Genomic DNA, 22,127 nt, shown 5'->3' with positions numbered 1-22,127 from the left:
TGCTCTCTCTTCAAGGATTTTTATGGTTTTAGGTCTCACATTTAGCTCCTGATCCATTTTGAGTTTATTTTCGTGTATGATGTGAGAAAGTGGTCCAGTTTCATTCTTTTGCGTGTAGCTGTCCGGTTTGTGTAGCTGTCCGGTTTTCCCAACAACATTTGTTGAAGAGACTGTCTCCTTCCCATTGGATATTCTTTTCTGATTTGTTGAACATTAATTGATCATATGATTGTGGGTTTATTTCTAGGTTTTCTATTCTGTTGATCTATGTGTCTGTGGTTGTCTATGTGTCTGTGGTTGTCTTTTGATTACTACAGCTATGTAGTATAATTTGAGGTCTGGAATTGTGATGCCTCCAGCTTTTTCTTTTTCAGGATTGCTTTGACCACTTGGGTTTTTTTATGGTTCCATACAAATTTTAGGATTGGTTTTTCTAGGCCTGTGAAAAATTTTGTAGTTTAATAGGGATTGCATTAAATCTATAGATCATTCATGTTTTTCATTAAATTTCTTTTAAAAAAATTTATTTTTATTTTTTTTAAGATTTTATTTATTTGACAGAGAGAAACACAGCAAGAGAGGGAACACAAGCAGGGGGAGTGGGAGAGGGAGAAGCAGGCTTCCCACTGAGCAGGGAGCCTGATGTGGGGCTCGGTCCCAGGACCATGGGATCATGACCTGAGCCGAAGGCAGACGCTTAATGACTGAGTCACCCAGGCACCCCAAAAATAAATTTCTTTTATTTCCTGCTCCTGTGGTCTAGACATATACCTATCTTGGTTCTCTAGTGAACATAATCACACCAAAACAATGTAAATGCTGTTTGTTGGTTTTTCTTTTTCTTTTTCTTTTTTAAGATTTTATTTTTAAGTAAACTCTACACCCAATGTGGGGCTCTATCTCACAACCCCGAGATCAAGAGTCACATGCTCCACTGACTGAGCCAGCCAGGATCCCCAGTTGTTCTATTTTTATATAGAGATTTAATTATGTCAGTATACATCTCAGTGTAAGTATATAGCTAGCAAGAGCTAATTTCCTTATGTTAGAGAATAAAGGGTTAAGAGAGATTCTCTGAACTTGACAGTTTAAGTAAATTATTGAATTAACTAATCCTTCCTAACCTTTTATAGCTTATTTTAAATCTTAGGGCCTGACAACATGGGTACACCTTGCAAACATTATGCCCAGTGAGAGAAACCAGACACAAAGGCCACATATTATATGATTCCATTTATATGAAATGTACGGAATGGGCAGATCTACAGAGATAGAAGCTAGATGAGTAGCTGCCAGGGGCTGGAGGAAGGGGGAATGGGGAGTGACTGCTAAGGGTATGGGGGATCTTTTTGGGGGAGTGAAAATATTTTGGACTTAGTGGTGATGGGCTATGCAACTTTGTGATTATACCCAAAACTCAGTGAATTGTACACGGTTTTCAAGAGTAAATTTTATGGTATGTGAATTATATCTCAATAAAAAAAAAAATGAATGAGGAAGAAAACAACCCAGCCTGAATAACCGTGTCCTCCAATATATTCTGTATTCCCCTTTTCTGAAAATAACCCTGCCCCCTCTGACCTCCCTTAGCTCTTTATCAGTTATCTCCTCTTGAAGTCTCCCTCTCTTCCCAAGTAGACACTCAGCATCAGAACAGAAATTATGTCCTGATTATGTCCTCACGGTGTTTATTCCGTATTACATGTCTATTTAGTATTCAGGAGATAAATTTTGAGTTTAAGAATAAAGTTGTAAATTAGCCAGATTACTAAAAAACTCTTCTGTCTGAATCTACTTCAGTAAAAATTGGCCACACACATACAAGTTCTGTCTGAATCTACTTCGATAAACAATTGCCACACACATACAAAAAGTATATTAGAACCTTCCTTCTGTTTTAATGGAATAAAACTAGTGCCTTATTGCTTATTCCTCCCCGAGCTTTCAACCTCAGATGGGACTCCATAGGAGGGACTGGAACCTGTGTTTTCTGTTTGACCCTGTGGGCATTTAGAGCTTTGTATTTTGCTTTCAGTAGCTCATAGTGTTGCTGCAAATCCATCTGAAAATAGTTCTCCTCTAGACTTAATGCTGAGAATATACCCCAAATAGTATTTGTTTTCATAAATTGCAGTGCCAGGAATGTGACCAAAAATGAGAGAAACTTGAGACATAACATGACTTATGACTAAGGAAGTAAGATGGGAACATGAATCAAGTAGTTATCTAGCTAGCTCCAAGTTTTATGGAAAGGAATCAAATCCAAGAACTATAAGTAAAAGTGGAATTAGAAATAAGAGTATTTAAACAAAGGCGTTTCATGACATCAAGGCCAAGAGACAACAATGCAAGAAATTATTTGAATCATTATAAGGGAAAACACACATATACACACACCCCAACATACATCTTTTTGTATCAAAGACCAGCATAATAATGTTGAAAGAGAAATAAATTGGGAAAATGATTTGCAACATTTATGATAGACAAAAAGGTAATATTTTTTTTTTAAAGATTTTATTTATTTATTTGAGAGAGATAGAATGAGAGTTAGAGAGCACAAGAGGGAAGAGGGTCAGAGGGAGAAGCAGACTCCCCGTCGAGCAGGGAGCCCGATGCGGGACTCGATCCCGGGACTCCAGGATCATGACCTGAGCCGAAGGCAGTTGCTTAACCAACTGAGCCACCCAGGTGCCCAAGGTAATATTCTTAATATATTCAGGAACGACTGCAAATTGTGTTAGGCAGAACACTTTTCAGTTACAAGAGATAGAAACCAACTCAAATAGGAAAAAGGGGAGGGGGAAATGAGCAGGAGAAAGAAATGAGAGATTTGGGTAATTAAGAAGAAATACTCAGTCTCACTAATAATTGACAATTAGAAGAGGAAGAAAGAGGGGCATTTCAGAGAACTCCTTTATATGCCTATTCTGTTTCACTGATTAATTGACTAAGTATCAGAAAACATTGTCTGATTAGCCTTTTGTGGCCTGTGGTATAGCTTTTCTTAGGATCCTTTTCAAATTAGAACTGCATTGTTAAAGCAGGAATTTAATTTAGGGAACAGTGTGAGGACAGTGAGCTCAGACTAGATTGCTACGGGGAGCCACTGTGCCAAGAATAAGTAAAGGATGTGATGTCCCTGTCACTGAATAGTACTATTACTGATTGTAGAAATCCGTACATTGTTGTTAGAATCATTTCCTCATTTACCCATGACCAATTGAAAGGAATGAATTTTAGGGCTCCTGGGTGGCTCATTCAGTTAAACGTCCAGCTCTTGATCTCAGTTCAGGTCTTGATTTCAGGGTCGTGAGTTCAAGCCCTGTGTTGGGCTCCATGCTGGTGTGGAACCTATCTAAAAAATAAATAAAAATAAATAACAGGAATGAATTTTAATCCTTCAGCGTAACTCATGCTCACCGTGGTGCACTACACATTATTTCAAAAGAATCAACATGTGCTCTTGTTTTCTAGGAGAGAAGGCTTATGAAGCCTGCTTTCTTTATCTTATCTGCTGTGTGTTTTTATTGGTTTACATTTTGATTCTACCTAAGCTATTTCACATGCTTGTCATATATTCAGTCTGGTCAGTGTGGTTGGTATAATCATTTGTATGAACAGAATTTTGAAAATTTCCTTATCTCAAATTCACATTTTTTTAATGGTAAGTAGTATGTCATTATGAATGGTAATAGGATATTTTAGGACTTTTATTTGTGCCTTTTAAATTTCTCTTCTTTGGTGGGGCGCCTGGGTGGCTCAGTCGGCTGAGCATCTTGACTTTAGCTCAGGTCACGATCTCAGGGTCCAGGGATCAAGTCCCGTATCAGGCTCCCTGCTGAGAAGTCCCGCTTCGCCCTCTCCTCCTGCAGCTCGCCTTGCTTGTGCTCTCTCTGTCAAATAAATAAATAAATAAAAATCTTTTAAAAAATAAATAAATTTCTCTTCTTTGAGAAAGATGTACATTTAAACATTGTTTATGATTTATGTGAGATTTGGTTCTGGAGTTTCTTTTTACTTCAGAATAGGATATACAGGTTATATTAATTTTCATAGGTTATATTAAAATTTTTGAATACAGCTTTGAGTTTGTCTACCTCGCTGTCTCTTTTAAGATCTGTGAAGTAAAGAATACCCTATAAATGGGCTGGCTTCCATTAAACTAATTTTTTTCTCATTATAAAATATGCTTGTACAGAATTTGGAACCCATCTCAGTAGACAAGAAAATAATAAAACTTTTGCCTGAGTGCAGGTTTCAGAGATTACCGTAAGTTTGAATAGGTTTTGCTCTTAGCAAGTACATACTGATGTCCAGGTCCTTTTAGGGTGGCTGTGTGGTTTTCCCCGCACTTTGACCTGCATTACTGCCTGATCTACCTTCTTCCCAGCTGGGTAGCTTACTGGCTGAGAGTATTGACTCGGGGGTTAGACTGCTTGGGAAGACTATCCCATCCACCACTTACTAGCTGGGCAGCCTTGGGCAAGTTACTTGCCTTCTCTGAATCATCTTTTTCGTATCTAAAATGGGGATAATAATAGTACTTATCTCTTAGGGTTGTTATAAGGATTAAATGAAATAACACAGTGCCCAGTTCACTGAGGAAAGAAAGCACATGTATAAATGGGGAAAATAAAAGCAGACGATGGATATCCCACTGTGGTCATAGCTTTCTGTAGGAATGAAGAGCCTGATAACCCTTATTGCGTCATTTGCAAATGAAGGCACTAGAATGCATCCATGTGTATTTACATATGTGCCTCCCTACAGAGAGGCTTTAGGTCAGTCTCTTGGCCTTTGTTTTGCATGGAAAATGCATTCAAGTTTACTCCCCCCAACTGATCCTGCAAGAATGCAATAAGGCATACATGAACTTTCCTTGTAGGTATCTCTTCCCTCACGAGGAGTAAAAGGTAAGTTAACGTAGCATTAAAATTATCCCTGTGAAAGGGATTAAAACAACAAAATATGCATATATCCTGAAAGAAATCATGATCTTTTTTAAAAAAAGATTTTATTTACTTGAGAGAGAGAGAGAGCAAGCCAGAGAGAGAACATGAGAGAGGGAAAGGGGCAGAGGGAGAGGAAGAAGCAGACTCCTCGATCCCAGGACCCTGAGATCATGACCTGAGCCAAAGGCCGATGCTTCTAAGCCACCCAAATGCCCCAGAAATCATGATCTTTTAAGTATTGACTAGTACTAATCACCCTCCAAGTGATTTTTTTTTTCTTTTTTGAGAACCAAAATTTCACTCCTTTAATAATAGTCACCAGCATCATTATGAATTTATTGCACTAAATCTGTAGATTAATCTCAGGAGCCTTTGTGTTGTTTTTTTCTTAAGATGGCAAATGGTCTTTGTTGATATATTTGCGTTTTATGTAGCCCTCCTGCTTAAAATGTCCTTTCATCTCTAAAGCTGAGGATACAGAGAGGATGGTTCTAGAATTGGAATGTTTTCCTTTGGAGAAATACCTGTAGGAAGTGACAGGCCAGGTTGGGTCATTGGTCAGTAGTGAAAGCTGAAGTAGAAGCTGCGGAGTCTTAGTAGAAAGAGCCAGAGATCTGAAATCCCCAGAGCGAGGATTAGTCACAGTTCAGCCTTTTGATGCAAGTACTGTCTCAGCAAGTTACATAAGCTCCGAGCTGAGTTTTGCAGTCTGCTCAGTGGGAACAAGGTCTGTCTCAGAGTTAGGAGTGCTAAATGAGGTGTCTGTGAAGTGTCTTGGACACTGTCAGCACCGTACAGATCCTTTACTCTGTGGGTGTTTGTGCTATCTTAGCTATGAGCACCCCACACTGGAACCCCAGGCATATGTACTAATCTGAATCTCTAAAGATAGAGTAACAGGACCTCTTGAATAAATGTTCATTTCGTCCCTACTGAGATATAGGCATTGTTCTAGACCAGAACTCTTCAATAGAAATAGAGTGCAAGCACATGGGTAATTTAAAATTTCCTAGAAGCCACATTTAAAAAAGGTAGACACAAGATTTATCTTAGTGAGCTCAGTATATCCAATATTTTAGCATGTAATCAGCATAAAAATTATTAATGAGATATTTTACGTTTTTTTTTTTGGTACCAGGTCCTTGAATCTGTAGTATATTTTAATCTTACAGCACATCTCAATTCAGATTGAGCCCACTGCAAGTGCTCAGTGCCTCCCTGTGGCTAGTGGCTACAGTGGTGGGCATCTGTCCCCTTCTATATGTTGGGTTGTAGGAGTAAACAAGATATAGAGAGTTCTTTCCCTCAGAAAGCTTCCTCTAGCATGGGGAGACAGATGATACACAACAGATGTAAGTAAGATAGTAGTGATATGTGCTGTAAAGAAAATAGGACACTGACGTGGGAGGAACTGGAAGGCCTGCCTTACCTAGAATACTCCGGGAAGAGCGGTTGGAGATGCTGATGTCTGAGCTGAGGCCTGAATGATTAAAAAGGCAGAGCTAGGGGCGCTTGGGTGGCTCAGTCGGTTGAGCTTGAGCATTTGCCTTGGCTCCAGTCCTGATCTCAGGGTCCTTGGGATTGAGCCCCGGGTCAAGCTCCCTCTCTGCCCCCTTCCCCCCACACCCCACTTGTGTGTGTACTCTCTCTCCCCCTCAAATAAATAGAATCTTTAAAAAAATTAAAAAGAGCTACTCATGTGAAAATGTGAGTGATGTTGCCTCTAGTCAGTGGGAACTGCAAATGCAAGGCCCCACGATGGGATGTTCTCATTGTACGAAGGGAGCCAAGTGGTGTGACTGGATTGTAGGAAGTGAGAGAGTGTGAGATGAGATTGGAGAGGTAGACATGCTCTAGAAGAAACAGACGTAAAGGCTATGATAAGAAATTGATATTTTATTTTAAATGAGATGGGAACCAGTGGAGGGTTTTATTTTTACTTTTTTTTAAAGATTTTATTTATTTATTTGACAGAGAGACTGAGAGAATGAGTGGGAGGAGGGGAGAGGGAGAAGCAGACCCCCTGCAGAGCAGGGAGCCTGACATGGGACTTGATCCCAGGACCCTGGGATCATGACCTGAGCCGGAGGCAGACACTTAACTGACTGAGCTATCCTGGTACCCCAGTGGAGGGTTTTAATAGGGGCACAAGACACACACGAGTTTATAAAATACAAGTGAGACACTCATGTTTCAAAACTACCTAATTTATTATATATCTAATTCAGTGGACCAGAAGACCAAACTTTTTTTTAATATCTGTAGCCAATATCTCTTCCCCATTTTCAAAATAAACTTATGTGCAAGTCAGTGTGTTATCTATAGACTTATATGATTTAGGGAGAACTTCTTTTGGACATTTTATATCCATTAACTGTTATTTTCTCAAATTCTAGAAGAGCTCTGGGTGTTTTACTTAATATAAGGTTCTCACTTATAATTGGTTTATAGACAAAATGCCTTTGAGGAGAGACAAAAATTGTGAAAACAGTGGATCTACTACTGATTTTCTTTCTTTCCTAACCCTTTGGCAGACATGTGCATTGCGATTGCAATTTCTCTTCTCATGATCCTGATATGTGCCATGGCCACTTACGGAGCCTATAAGGTAAGCGGCTTTGAAATAGGGGGCTGGGCTTTCTCCTTGGTCCCTTACACTTGTAACCTGGGCAGCTGCTTGTGAGAAGGAAGAAGTGATGATTCTCAGTCCCCTATAAGAGCCTTTGGAAATTTAAATCTCGTATTAATGTTCTGTGGAAAACCAGTGCTGTAGTCTCAGGAATGCTCACGGAGGCTTGTTGGTTGACCACCTCTGTGTGGTTTACCAGTTGTCATGACCTGGCTTATCGAATGTCTCGTCCTCCACTTCCTTTCGGATGAAGAAAGGATTTATCTGAGTTGGGGAAAAAAATAACATGATACTGAACACATTCACATCATCTTTTCTCTCATATTTAGCAACGCGCTGCCTGGATCATCCCGTTCTTCTGTTACCAGATCTTTGATTTTGCCCTCAACACCTTGGTTGCCGTCACTGTGCTTGTTTATCCAAACTCCATTCAGGAATACATACGACAGCTGGTATGTGGCCTTCCCCATCACTGTTCCCTTCAGGATCTAGTCTCGACATACACACACACGAATTTGTGGCTTTTTCCACTTGGATCAGAGGTAGTGATTAGAGATTTTTGAGTGTCATCTTTAAGATTTTTGGTTTCTTAGAATGCTTTTTGGGACAACATAACCTCCTGAGGTTGATAAATGGGGGGTTGCGATGACTGTATCAGATGCACCTATGTAAATTATAAGCTAGTTACTAATTCTTATTTTTGTAAAATGTAGTTTGCTCAGTTATCAGCAAAGGATCATTTTTTTGCCTCTGCTCTTGTACGGGAAAAGTGGAAATGTACTATACACTGGTTCCCGAACTTATTTGACCATAGAACCCCTTTCTTCGTCAGGCATCTTTTTGGGACTTGTTTTCTGTTAAGTGTTCTTTGTGACTGTCTGAGCGAATGTGGATAACTGGATATTCAGAAGCTGGTGGAGGGTGTAATACTTGTGCGCCTTTACGTTTTTCACCTTTGTTTTTAAAATTGTGAGTGTGCCTTAACATTTAATTTCTTCAAAATCTTAGCATGTTTTAAAGGGAGAGAATGTTCACTCTTTGGAGGTTTGCATTGTTTGAGCTTGGGGAAGGAGCAGGGTTTTTCTGGCACGGGAGATTCAAGGCTGGAGATTTGACGTGACAGCAGAGGCCAAGAAGTTCAGTGGAAAAGAGAGAGATGGATGAGTGGGGGGAGGGAGGGAAGGAAATCTGGCAGCAGGAGTTTGTGATCTTATGGCTGGCATGCCTAAATCACGTATCCAGTACTCAGCAGACCTAGAAAAGCAGACTGAGACGCCTCTAGTGTTTTTTGCTCCTTAAAAGTATTCAGTTGTCCCTGTTATGGTTGTCATTTTTAAGCTGTTAGTAACAGCTTCTCTTTGCTTTAGAAAACAGGAGCATGTTTTGGTAGCCTGTAGTGTCAAGAAGAAAATGTGTATTTCCCATGTGCTAATGGTATATATTTTCTCTCATGGTAGAGCTTGAGTGTTTCTGCATGAGAGGGTTTCTATGTGACGAGCAGTTTGTAGAATTACCTCTGTCTTTAAGGGCTTGTGTTTTTATTCTGTAATGATGACCCAGTGCCGGGCTCTTCAAATCAACCTTGGCAGTGTGGAGGAAACATGACCTCCCCATAGCCTGTCACGTGAGGGGCCAGGAAAGGGTGGTGCTGAGTAAGGAGATGCTAAGACAAGCTCTATGGCAGCCCTGTGACCCCCTGAAGATTGTGTTGTTTGCTCCATCCCGTGTGTTGCAGAGACTTAGAAGAAGCAGAAAGCATGTAACATGCAGACCAGCCTTTAGAACACTCAGAATACTCCCTCGACTTTCTGCCGTACCCGACACTGTTCAGTCACTTCGTACTCATTTGCTTTAGAGCCACCAGTGGTAAAATGATAATGTTGGTGATGCTGACAGTAAGCATAGTATCAGCAAAAAAAAAAAAAAAAAAAAAAAATCACCATCTACTTTTATTTGTAATTACAAACCAAATCATCCAAGTGAATGTCTTCAGTATGTTCTACTCAAAGATCAGTCTGAGCTGAAGGGGTGAAGTCCATGGATGATCGTGATGCCTAAGGACAGTGGTAAAGCTGCACAGATGACGAGGCCCCGCTGACAAGCTGCTGTCCAGGAGTCTGGAGGGACGGCACCCGCTTCACTCTAATGACTGTTCTGTTCATGTGGGGTCTTGTAAAATGCAGCGAAAATAAGTTGCGTGTGTGTTTTATAGCTCTTGATATAGAAACCGTGTTCACTTTTCTGGGGGAAGGAGTGTGAAGACCTTTGTGGAAGGAGTCACGTACTTCCGCTTTAATCCTTTTTTTTTTTTAATAAACAGTATGATTTTGTGTTGGTCTTACAAAAGGACACCAAGTTGTTTTATTCTTACCTGTAAGAGTAGCACTATACAAACCCTTCCAGCCTCTAAGGGGAGGAACCAGTCTCGTGAGCTGATCACAAAGAATGACTCAGATTTTATTTCTAGGGTTTTTTGCCCAAAGTGAAAGGAGACTGAAAACCACTGGGTGATGTTCACCATGGGGAGGAGTTTCTTTATATTCTCCTTTAACATTTGGAACCTCTTTGTTGTGTCTCAGAATACTGCTAATGTGGAATCCAAAGCCATGGTATTGGATGATGAGGAAGAGATAAGGGGGACGTGGCCGCCAGGGCTGCCGTCCATGCATCCTGCCCCAGGCCAGGGACGTGGAGGGCTTCCAACATGCTGTGCGGGCAGTCCCAACCGTAGGAGCGAGTTTTGATCCTCCTTAAAAAGGTTTCCTTTGATCTGGTAGTTAATCAGTACGGCCAGATGGTAGGACTTGATCTTTTTTTTTTTTTTTAATGCTATAAATACCTACTAGTGTAAAAGATTCTGTTCCTTGAGGAGAAGGAACATCAGCAAAAATGCTCTGTATAAATAAGACAGTATTTTAATAGGTTTTTCCTCCTTGCCCTGTGCAAGCCCTTTAGAGTGGTCCACCATTTGCAGAGAATCTCAATGTCACAGGTGGATAGAGAACTACTGACTTCTAACTTTTTGTACAATAAGGAGGGCAGAGTTACATTTTCAGGCCTCACTAATCTTCCTCTGATTTTTCTTTTCACGAGTCATTGCCTGACATAAGCACACTGGCCTTTCTCCACATACCTTTTGTCACTTTTTCATTAGAGGTGGGCTAGAAAGTTTGTAGTGGTCTTAAATAATAACTCTCTGCTTTAACTAATTGCTTTTTAATAAGCACATCTGGTTAATGCCTAAGGAATCTAGTCTGGAATGATTAATGAAATTTGCTAACAAGGTACTTTTTATTTGCAGCCTCCTAATTTTCCCTACAGAGATGATATCATGTCCGTGAATCCTACCTGTTTGGTCCTTATTATTCTTCTGTTTATCAGCATTATCTTGACTTTTAAGGTAAGCCATGCAGATTTTTCTTATGGCCTAAATATTGTTAAATGTATTCACGAATGCTAAGGAAGTAAGCAAACTTGTGTCAGTTCTTTACCTTGCTTTAGATTTCTGAACTGCTTTTTGATTTCCTAACACTTCTGTTTCTTCTCTTACCTGTATGAGAGGGAAACAGTAACCACACTTTCACAGGCCAACCAAGGATTATTCCAAAATCCATTTGGAGGGGAATACATTAATGTTATACATTGGGGAGGAAGTTATATACTGCAGTAGCCATTACAGTATCTGTGTGCACAGTCTTCTGTAATTTGTTTTTAAAATGTTAATATATTCTGAACCGTGTTAGTATACGAATTTACTAATATTTATTTTTATTTATTTATTTATTTTTAAAGATTTTATTTATTTATTGGACAGAGAGAGACAGCAAGAGCAGGAACACAAGCAGGAGGAGTGGGAGAGGGAGAAGCAAGCTTCCTGCTGAGCAGGGAGCCTGATGTGGGACTCGATCCCAGGACCCTGGGATCATGACCTGAGCCGAAGGCAGACGCTTAATGACTGAGCCACCCAGGCGCCCCGAATTTACTAATATTTAATAAATTACTTATTGCTGGACATCAAGACAGTTTCTGCTTTTTCACTTAATAGTGCTACAACATTTTTTTACTACATCTTTCATGTACTTACGTATTTATTTCTTCAAGACGCATTTCCTAAAATTAGACAGTATGTGTAATTGGAGGGCTTTTGATAGGATGTCAGATTGGTTTCCCCCCAAATTAGGTGACTGACACTCCATGAGCACCGTTTACCACCCCCTCAACAATTGAGTGCTGCTGCTTCTTTTTCCTCTTTGCAAACCTGATGATAAAAACATCACTATACTTTGTGCTTGTGTGCTACTAGGAAGTAGAAAATTTCTAAATCATTACTAGACTTTGAACTTTTAATTCTTAACATCTTTCATTGTCTTTATTTTGGCATAAAACTGCCCAATTTTTAAACAGTCAAGCCTCGATAAGCTTGAAGAAGCTACATTTAGAGAGAATAGTCTTTTCAAGCAAGTAATATGATGAAGAGGAGTAAAAGGAAAATGATCCGGGCGCCTGGGTGGCTCAGTCGTTAAGCCTCTGCCTTTGGCTCAGGTCATGATCCCAGGGTCCCTCTCCCACGCCCCCTGCTTGTGTTCCTGCTCTCGCGATCTCTCTGTCAAATAAATAATAAAATCTTTAAAAAAAAAAATGATCCACTGGGAGTCGTTTGAGTCAGCATTTTCCTCAGGAACTAAGTATGTTGATATTGCATGTCTTGTTTAGTGCTCGAGATTTGAGCAGATTTTCTACACGGATGTTGAGGCCCCCCACCTCTACAGTTCCACTCTTCCCACCCCAACATTCTGGCTGCTCCGTCAGCCCTGAATAGTGTCCCTTGCCCAACCTGGCAAAAGGTCGCAAACTCTCAAAACCCTACTCCTGGAAATCTGTCTTTCAAAGGCAGACTCTTCTTTAATTTCTGCCTGTTTTGGTCCCTCCCCCATGCTTTCAAATCGTGTGTGTATCTTATTCCAGATTTTATCATTTTTACCTATAGGAAGTTTAGTCTACCAAGCTACTTTCTGCCATTACCAGGAGCTCAGAAGCTGGAACCTTCTAGGGCTCTTGAAGGCATTTTAACTTTGTAGGCATTTTCCTTTGTATTAGAAATGCTTTACCTTGAGATGTTGAGTCAGATTTAGCTTCTCTCACTGCTGTTTCTCTCTATGTGGCCAGAGATTTGGTTTCTTCATTTAATAACCAGCAATAATGGAAAAAACATTCTGTGGGTGACTGTGATGTTTAAGTGTACTAATGGATGGGAAGATGTATCATCCATTCATTTTTTTCAGTGAATATTTATTAAGGGTTTCCCATCTGCCAGGCCCTATTCTAGGTACTAAGGTTTAGTTGTGAGTAAGAACAGTCTCTGCCCTTTGGTGCTTTTATAAATTGCAAAACACTTAATTATCATAATGATCTAATGAAAGGCATGATACAAATCTATCTCCAGCCTGTGGGAAATGTGTCCTTGCCTTAGTATTTCATTACTTACATATCTATTTACTAACTAGACTGCACTTCCTTGAGAGTGTAGACTGTGCCTTCAGTTTTGTCATCCTCCTAGCCCTAAGCTCATGCCTTGCACGTAGAGACTCGGTGATTATTCATTTAAATAAATATGAGTCTACATGCTGTGATTTCATATATCAGTTTACCTGATTAGTGGCTCTCACGACCTAAATTCACTGTTTAGTAAAGTTTATCATCAGATGGGTTCCCTAGGAGCCCAAACCAGGACATGTGTCCATTTCAGTCTGTCCCAAGACCACAAAGGGAGCAATGCTTACCCCTCGCTCTGCAAATTGATGATGGACACGATTTGCCACTGTACATTTATTTGGGAAACATACTAGATATTTAATTCTCTTGAAATTGAATGACAGAAATGTTAAGAGAGAAATAAGATCATTGAAGTAAGTTACTGGGTTTTTAGAGACAATAGGCCAGAGGTTTTTTTCCCCCTTTGCAGTGTTCAGTAAGCGAATGCTGGGGTGCTGCCAGGGGCCTTCGAGAATGCTGCCTGGCCTTGTGAAGCCCCTGCCCCCAGGTGCTTCCCCTCTGCTGTTTAACCTTCACGTTGTAGACGTGTCCTTGCAGAGGTCTCACCCAGCCTCAAAGAGTAGCTACTGCTCACTGCTAGAATAATGTGTGAGTGCAGTCTTCTTGCGGAACACACAATGAATATGTCCTAACATTCTTTTTCATTTGTATTAGAATTCTCAAAAAGTCTAAGGCTTTTGTTTTCTCACTAAAGAAACGATGGCATTATTGAGTAAACTGAAGGTTTGAATAAAATGAAAATATTGTGTGCATTGTTTAAGAAATACGCCCTTCCTGTCTCTCTCTCATTGTGGATACCTGGTTTCAGATTATTGCCGTCCAGAAATATTTCATAAAGTAGCATTATACGTTTTCCTCTTCACATCATCACAGAACATTTAAATATAAGAAATAATCACCGTCAAGTACGAATGCAGCTTAAGACAGCATTCTGAGTGTACGACGGAGTATTTTACCTCAGTCTTTTTGGTTTTTTTTAAAGATATTATTTATTTATTTGAGAGAGAGAGAATGAGAGAGAGCACGAGAAGAAGAAGAAGGGTCAGAGGGAGAAGCAGACTCCCCGCTGAGCAGGGAGCCCGATGTGGGACTCGATCCCAGGACTCCAGGATCATGACCTGAGCCGAAGGCAGTCGCTTAACCGACTGAGCCACCCAGGCGCCCCTATTTTACCTCAGTCTTCCAAGAAATGTTGACAAGCACTCCTTTTGTCCTTAGATGTCTTCTTTGTTATAAAACAACTTTGTTGCGATATAATTCACATATCATAAAATTCACCCACTTAAAGGGTACAATTTCAGTGGTTTTTAGTATATTCGCAGAGTTGTGTGAACCCAGCTCTGTGGTTAAACAATATAACTTTAGGACATTTTTATCATTTGCCATTCATCCTCACCCTCATAACCCCCAGATCCCTGACCCCTGGCAACTACTAATGTACTTTCTGTCTCTATAGATTTGCCTGCTCGGGACATTTCATATAAATGGAATTATATAGGATATGGTCCCCTGTGACTGACTTCCTTTGACTTAGCATATTTTCAGGGTTCATCCATGTGGTAGCATGTAGCAGGATTTCTTTCCTTTTTATGGCTGAATGGTACTCCACTGCATGAATATACCACATTTTGTCTACCTAATCATCAGTTGGTGGGCATTTGGGTTGCTTCCACTCTCTGGCTATTACGAATGACTCTGCTGTGAACATTCATGTACAAGAGTTTGTGTGGACACATGTTTTCATTTCTCTTGGGCATATACCGGCTGGGTCATATGGTCACTCTTTAACCTTTTGAGGAACCACCAGACTGTTGTTCAAAGCGGCTGCGTCATTTCACATTCCCACCTGCAGCGTACGAGGGTTCCAATTTCTCCACATCTTTTCATTTTTTTGATCAAAACATTGTAAAGCTGGAAAAGGATTTTGTAGTCCTCTACTTCTAATCCAGTCCCAGGTGATCGGAGTGGAAGTGCAAGCTTCTCACAGTCTGCACGTCTCCCACGAACTCCTGCTTTATCCCTGGCATGGCTTTATTCTGGACATTAATTGTAATGACCTTTTTGGATATTTCATTATGAAGATGGAGATGTTTAGTGAATTTTATTGACCACGAAGCAAATTTATATGCTGTGAATGTTTTTTAAAAAATTAACTTGAATATGATTTGTTTAATCATATATAATCATGTAGAATAAAAATCTCCAAGACAGTTAAAATGTGATGAGAAATGGGTTAATACACGGACTGATCTGTGACACTGAGGGCAGCAAATGTTTGTGGTAATTGCTCCTTCCAACTACTTTTTCTCGGAGATTCTCCTGCTCTCCCCTGTCACCTCCACCACCACCTACCTTCTGGGAGTGGGGGTTGTGATAGAATAAGCTACAGTAGCACCCTTTGCCAGAAAGTTACTATACCCAACATTTGTAATTGTAAAGACTTCTTGATTTAGTAGCGTTACTATGTGCACTTACAAGTTAGTAAATAAAAGTTATGTAATATGGTTTTCTCTGGGGGAGGAGGGACTTAAAATTGTCTGAAGTTTGGAAATGAAAGACCTAATAATCACTATTCACTTACAGGGTTACTTGATTAGCTGTGTCTGGAACTGCTACCGATACATCAATGGCAGGAACTCCTCTGATGTCCTGGTTTATGTTACCAGCAATGACACTACGGTAGGTGTGGAGTCATTTAAAGTGGAAATCTCCACGCATCTACTCTATGATGTTTCTAGTGTTTGCCATGTTTTTACCATTGTTGAAACAGACTTAATGAGCTGCTTAATTATCAGAAGATTCATAGTTGAATGAAATGTGTTTTATTTTCCTTATAGGATATTAAAATCTAGATAGCTCATTTATTTAAATAGATTTACATACATTCTGGCTTATTTTTTAAGTTTTTTAAAAATATTGCAGATGGATAATATATCTATACCTTCCCCATATTTTAAACCATGCTGTGAAACTCTAGATATCAATTCTGCTTAGTATGACTGCTGTCTCCCTTGACACGTGAATTGAAACCTAGAAATGTGATTGTAGAGCTAGAGAAATGAGAATGGCAGAGGTTGCTGTGTCTTTTAAATCTTGTTCTGCTCCTAGTTTTTCATACTTAAGATTTTTAAACCTATGTAATAGGATTATGGAAAACATGTCCTTCCTGGAAGAGTCCTCAAAATCATTTGTCCTTTATGTAAATTATCTTAAATTGCCTGGCTCATAGGAAAAGTATAAGTCCCCTAGGTTTTAACCTCTCCATGTCTCCTTCGTCTTTGTATTCAGCACTGTGTTCAGCACAGTGCCTGATACAGTGCTAGGAACGAGTAGGTGCTCAAGGAGTGGTTAATGCAAAGGTTGGCGACGGGTGACATGAGCGTGTGGGATGGGTCGTAACGGATAGGATTGGAGGGGGCAAAATGGACAGACAGGGCACCTGGGTGGCTCAGTCATTAAGCGTCTGCCTTCAGCTCAGGTCATGGTCCCAGGGTCCTGGGATCGAGTCCCGCATCAGGCTCCCGGCTCCTTGGGAGCCTGCTTCTCCCTCTGCCTCCCTCTCTCTCTGTCTTTCATAAATAAATAAATAAAATCTTAAAAAAAAAAACCAAAAAAGCAAAATGGACAGGACACATGGAAGGGTAAATACAAAGGGCATTTTAAGTCTAAACCAGAACAGAGTTTTATATTTCGATTTGTTTTTTTAAACTGTGGTGACTTACTCTGTGACCTTACTGAAATAATTTAACCTGTCCTGATTTGACTTTCCTGTGTATAAAATGGGAATGAAACAGTTTTATACATTACATTAAATATATAGGTACCAGCTGATATACTGAGAGCTATGTGGAATTTCTGAGAGAAAGCATGTTGTACGTGAATAGTTTTCCTTAGTGTTCACCAAACATTTGTTGAGTTGACTCACATGTGTTTGAGCAATGGTTTAAGAAGACACTCTGCTACGATCAGATGCACAAAACCCAGTGTACCAGGTGCTGAGGAGGCCCTTTGGCGGGGGCGGGGGATGGGGGCTGCAGAATCCTATAGCCTGATTACAGTAAACACATGTTCTACTCAACCCTTTAAGGAATTCCTCTTCGTCAGTAGGTCTCTTTAAAGAAATAGCTGTTTGTAATGATCATAATCTTGATAAAATTACTGGCTTAAAGAATTTTTTCCTTCTCTCTGAGTTTCTGGGTATTTAGTTACCTATAAGTTTCTTTCTGCCTTTTCTTAAAGAAGAAATCCCAGAGTACATTTATTCTCCTGCTGATCTAATGAAAAATCTAAGCAAAATTTGAGATTTTTGAGTTTGAGGAACCAGTAAAGTTGCTAAACAAGCAAGATGCATCAGAACGTCATCCTAAATATCATGATGTGTGGGACTTACAGAATCTTGAGTCTCTCAGAAAGATAATGCCCGTGTTGCACGTGTTTGTGTTAATACACTGTTGGTGATGGTGTTTTCAGGGCTTTCTGAAGGGTTGTGTGTATTTTTAATAGAAGCAAGGTGGAAGAGCTGAAAAGGTACATGTTGTGTAGATATACCTTCAAATCCAAGGATATTCTGAAATTTGTAGAAATTGGGGTGCTGAGAGATTTCAAGGACCATGAGTAAGTCCCTAAAATGCATCCAACTTCCTTTTTTGAGAAAGTTTTTATTTTCCCCCTTTGAAAGATTCAGAATTAGACATGGAATAACAAACAGGTAGGTTTTATTTAGGCTAACATAACATAAATTTTTTTTTTAAAGGGATTACTACCTTTTTTTTTTAAGATTTTATTTATTTATTTGAGAGAGAGAATGAGAGACAGAGAGCATGAGAGGGAGGAGGGTGAGAAGGAGAAGGAGACCCTCCGCCGAGCAGGGAGCCTGACGCGGGACTCGATCCCGGGACTCCAGGATCATGACCCGAGCCGAAGGCAGTCGCCCAACCAACTGAGCCACCCAGGCGCCCATAACATAAAATTTTATAGTTATACTTTTCAACTGGACATCCCCAGCTCTTCTTTTTTTGTTTTTTACTTTCAATTTTTTATTGTTATGTTAATCACCATACATCACATCATTAGTTTTTGATGTAGTGTTCCATGATTCATTGTTTGCGCATAACACCCAGTGCTCCACGCAGAACGTGCCCTCTTTAATACCCATCACCAGGCTGACCCATCCCCCCCCCTCCCCTCTAGAACCCTCAGTTTGTTTTCAGAGTCCATCGTCTCTCATGGTTCGTCTCCCCCTCCGATTTACTCCCCTTCATTCTTCCCCTCCTGCTATCTTCTTCTTTTTTTTTTCTTAACGTATATTGCATTATTTGTTTCAGAGGTACAGATCTGTGATTCAACAGTCTTGCACAATTCACAGCACTCACCATAGCACATACCCTACCCACTGTCTATCACCCAGCCACCCCATCCCTCCCACCCCCCCACCACTCCAGCAACACTCAGTTTGTTTCCTGAGATTAAGAATTCCTCATATCAGTGAGGTCATATGATACGTGTCTTTCTCTGCTTGACTTATTTCACTCAGCATAACACCCTCCAGTTCCATCCACATCATTGCAAATGGCAAGATCTCATTCCTTTTGATGGCTGCATAATATTCCATTGTGTATATATACCACATCTTCTTTATCCATTCATCTGTCGATGGACATCTTGGCTCTTTCCACAGTTTGGCTATTGTGGACATTGCTGCTATAAACATCGGGGTGCACGTACCCCTTCGGATCCCTACATTTGTGTCTTTGTGGTAAATGCCCAGTAGTGCAATTGCTGGATTGTATGGTAGCTCTATTTTCAACTTTTTGAGGAAACTCCATACTGTTTCCAGAGTGGTTGCACCAGCTTGCATTCCCACCAACAGTATAGGAGGGTTCCCCTTTCTCCACATCCCCGCCAACATCTGTCGTTTCCTGTGGACATCCCCAGCTCTTCTAATAATAGACCTCTTTCTTCAGAAAAGCTTCCAGCTTGGAGTTGGTTTAAAATAACTAGAATTTGGGACCACAGACTGGTGCCAACTGTGATGGTTTCCTGGTATGTTGACAGAGGGGCTGGGGAATTGTTTGGTCATGATTATTGGTCATTATCTTCTTGGTCACGCTGTACCAACTTGACATTTTTAAGACAGGAAACTGAGTTGCTGATAATGTTTCTACTTTCTCAAAGTTCCCAGGGAACCTTTCTTTTTCTCTGTGTGTGTTTGTTTTTTAAAGAAGGATATTCTTGCGGAAGGGAGATTTATTGTTTCTCATAACTGGGTTGCGTTGATAATCTACTCCAAGATGTAGGGTTAGAGCACCACCTGAGTCTCAGCTCTTCTGACAGTATTTTTAAAGATTTTTTAAAAAAAAAGATAATGGTATTGTGCTTATTTTTTAAAGAGTCCTTATTATACCTAACACAATAATTCTTTACTATCGTAAGATACCCAGTAAGTGCTCAGATTTCCAGTTGTCTCATAAATGTTTTTCTGGTGGTTTATTTGAAACAGGAACTATGGGTCAATCTGTATTTTAAGACTCTCTAATTTTTTGTTAAAGAAACTAGTTTGTCCTACAGACTAGATTTGTCTGACTGCTTGCCTCTGTAATGTAGTCCTCTGTATTCCCACTAGATTAGCACTTGGAGCTAGAGGTTTCCCATATTAATATTCCCCTTTTTTTGCAATATTACTTTATAATTGATCATTTGTTCTTCCATCAAGAGGCAGATAATGTCTGGCTGATTCTACCTTTTTGGAATGTCAGCACCATTAATATCTACCACCTGGATTCAGTGATTCATTGGGGGTTGCAATATGATGACATGCTATCACTCCTTGCTCACTTATTAGCTGGAATATTTCTATAAAGAGAAACTTTCCCTCATACTCAACTTGCTTACCCAGTGGTACGTGTGACCTGGGTAAATATACTTGATTTTGTTATTTATCAGTTGTCAAAATGGTGAGTTGGTCTGTCATGCTCTAGTGGTGACCAGTGAAGGTTTTTTTGTTTGCTTGTTTGTTTTTATGTAATGAATGAACTCATGAAAAGAGGCCTATTAGGAGAAGAGCTGAGGGTGTCCAATTGAAAAGTAAACTATCTTGATACATTTTATCAGTAAGCCTAAAGAAAACTTTAACCTATTATTCCCTACCCTTTTGAGACTTTCAAAGGGAAAAAAATAAAAGCTTTCTCTAAAAAGCTAGTACATTATAGTTAATATCCTTATTGATGCTCAAGTTGTACCATCTTTGGCCAATGGGAGCCTCTTCAGTTCGGCCCCCAAGTCTTGACAGACCATGGCTTCCTTGCTGTCTGGTTGACAGGATGCTCCAGGCTCATCTTGTCTATTTATAATCCCAGACCTGGAATCAGCCATTTCTTCAAGGAGCCCTGCTTCCTTTAGGTGGAGACCATAATCTGGATTTCCAGGGTTGGAGAACATATTTCTTTTTAAGCAGGGCTCCACGTGTTTGAAGACTGTTTTGACTAGAACGAAAGGAGTTAGCATTCTAACTTTAAAACTCTAAATATACCAGAGCTTTACTCTGAGACCCTGAGTGGGGGTTGGAATGATCTAGTTCTGTCATTTTCCCTGGTCTCCATAGCTATATTAAGATCCTCATAGCGTGTAATAATGTGTGCTTCTCTTTTGTCTGTGTCTTATTAGGAATCCGCACTGACATAATAACATGTTGCCTTTCACTTCCTATCAAATATTTGGCCAGATGGCTTTTCTCCCAGGCTGAATAGTCTCAGGGTGACCTCTGTGGACACATCCTCTGGGGGCTCTTGTTGGTAGAAAATAAATGTTCTTTTTTTTCTTCTCTAAAATAGAACACATATTATTAGCCGGATATGTAGTTTCTCAAATACTACTGAGACGGAGGATAGATGAGTTATCAGATAACTGGAATCATTCCCTGGGTTAATCTAACTTCAGTTTCCCAACCAAACCACAGCGTTGGTTTGAAAGAAGTGCTTCAGACAGGGGTCACAAACTCCGTTAGTTCATAATGCCCCAGGGTCTTTGGTATTTTTTTCCATGGTGCCTATAGGTCAAAAGAAATACCTAACTGCCCATTGCATGAAGTAGTCAGGTCCAAACAACTTGAGTGGAAGTGAGTGTAATATCTGCCAGTTGTTGCTATATTTTCCTTGAAATTTAAAAAAAATTCCACAGTGCCCCTTTGAGTCCCTGTGTACCGCCACAGGGTACCCTAAGGAGACACACCTCCTTTTAGGACGTTGTTGTAGAAATCACACTCTGGATACCTATTATGAATACCACATTCTCTCTCCTACCTCCATCAAAATTTGGCCGTAAGAGGAAAAATGTATTAAATACTAAACATGTAGATGATAGAAACAGATTTCCTTCACATTAAAGTTACGCAAATCGAGATCTTAAAAACTATTTTAATCTATGCAGCCTTGTCTTGCTAATACTAGTGAAGATTTGAATCATAGTAATACCCAGTATTTAGTTAAATCCCAGAGTAGGGAACCTGGCTCCTTTGGAAATGGAGCACTCTAAAAGCAGTGAGATTAATATTTAGCCAAAATGGCGTCTCAAATTCTGATTCCAGATAAAAGAATCATTGACTTGAGTAATGTAGGAAAATTCCTATTTAGGGATAAATAGGAAAATTTTAAACTTCATAGAGCCTGTTGTGGCATGTCGTTTTGTGCGTGCTAATCCAGATTAACATTATATATAGGCTTACTGTGTTGACTTCAGGAAGTATTTTGCTGTGTGGCGCCTTGCTTTGAGTCTGACTGCTTGAAGAACACAGTTAAGAAAAAAGTCAGTGAGGGGTGACTCAGTTGGTTAAGCGTCTGCCTTCAGCCCAGGTCATGATCCCAGGTTTCTGGCATCCAGCCCCTGAGCCCATATTAGGGCTCCCTGCTCAGCGGGGAGCTTGCTTCTCCCTCTGCCCCTTCCCCCACTTGTGCACATGTGCGTGCGCCCCCCCCCTCAGATAAATAAATAAAATC

The 22,127-nt window shown here is 40.1% G+C and overlaps 1 protein-coding gene across 1 annotated transcript in view; it reads left to right on the top strand.

Moving 5' to 3' along the window:
• The window catches only part of LAPTM4B (lysosomal protein transmembrane 4 beta), a 75,158-nt gene that overhangs the window by 37,619 nt on the left and 15,412 nt on the right, over positions 1 to 22,127 (top strand). Inside the window, exons 3-6 of the mRNA XM_028112627.2 lie at positions 7,490 to 7,563; positions 7,914 to 8,036; positions 10,886 to 10,984; positions 15,721 to 15,816. Of these exons, the coding sequence (XP_027968428.1) occupies positions 7,490 to 7,563; positions 7,914 to 8,036; positions 10,886 to 10,984; positions 15,721 to 15,816 (392 nt within the window). The remainder of the gene's footprint in view (positions 1 to 7,489; positions 7,564 to 7,913; positions 8,037 to 10,885; positions 10,985 to 15,720; positions 15,817 to 22,127) is intronic.

This window comes from Eumetopias jubatus, unplaced genomic scaffold (assembly GCF_037043125.1).
Source record: "Eumetopias jubatus isolate StellerSeaLion01/CBP00866 unplaced genomic scaffold, mEumJub1_p1.0 scaffold_4, whole genome shotgun sequence".
NCBI classification, from domain to species: domain Eukaryota; kingdom Metazoa; phylum Chordata; class Mammalia; order Carnivora; family Otariidae; genus Eumetopias; species Eumetopias jubatus.
This window is presented reverse-complemented; position numbering and strand designations above follow the sequence as displayed.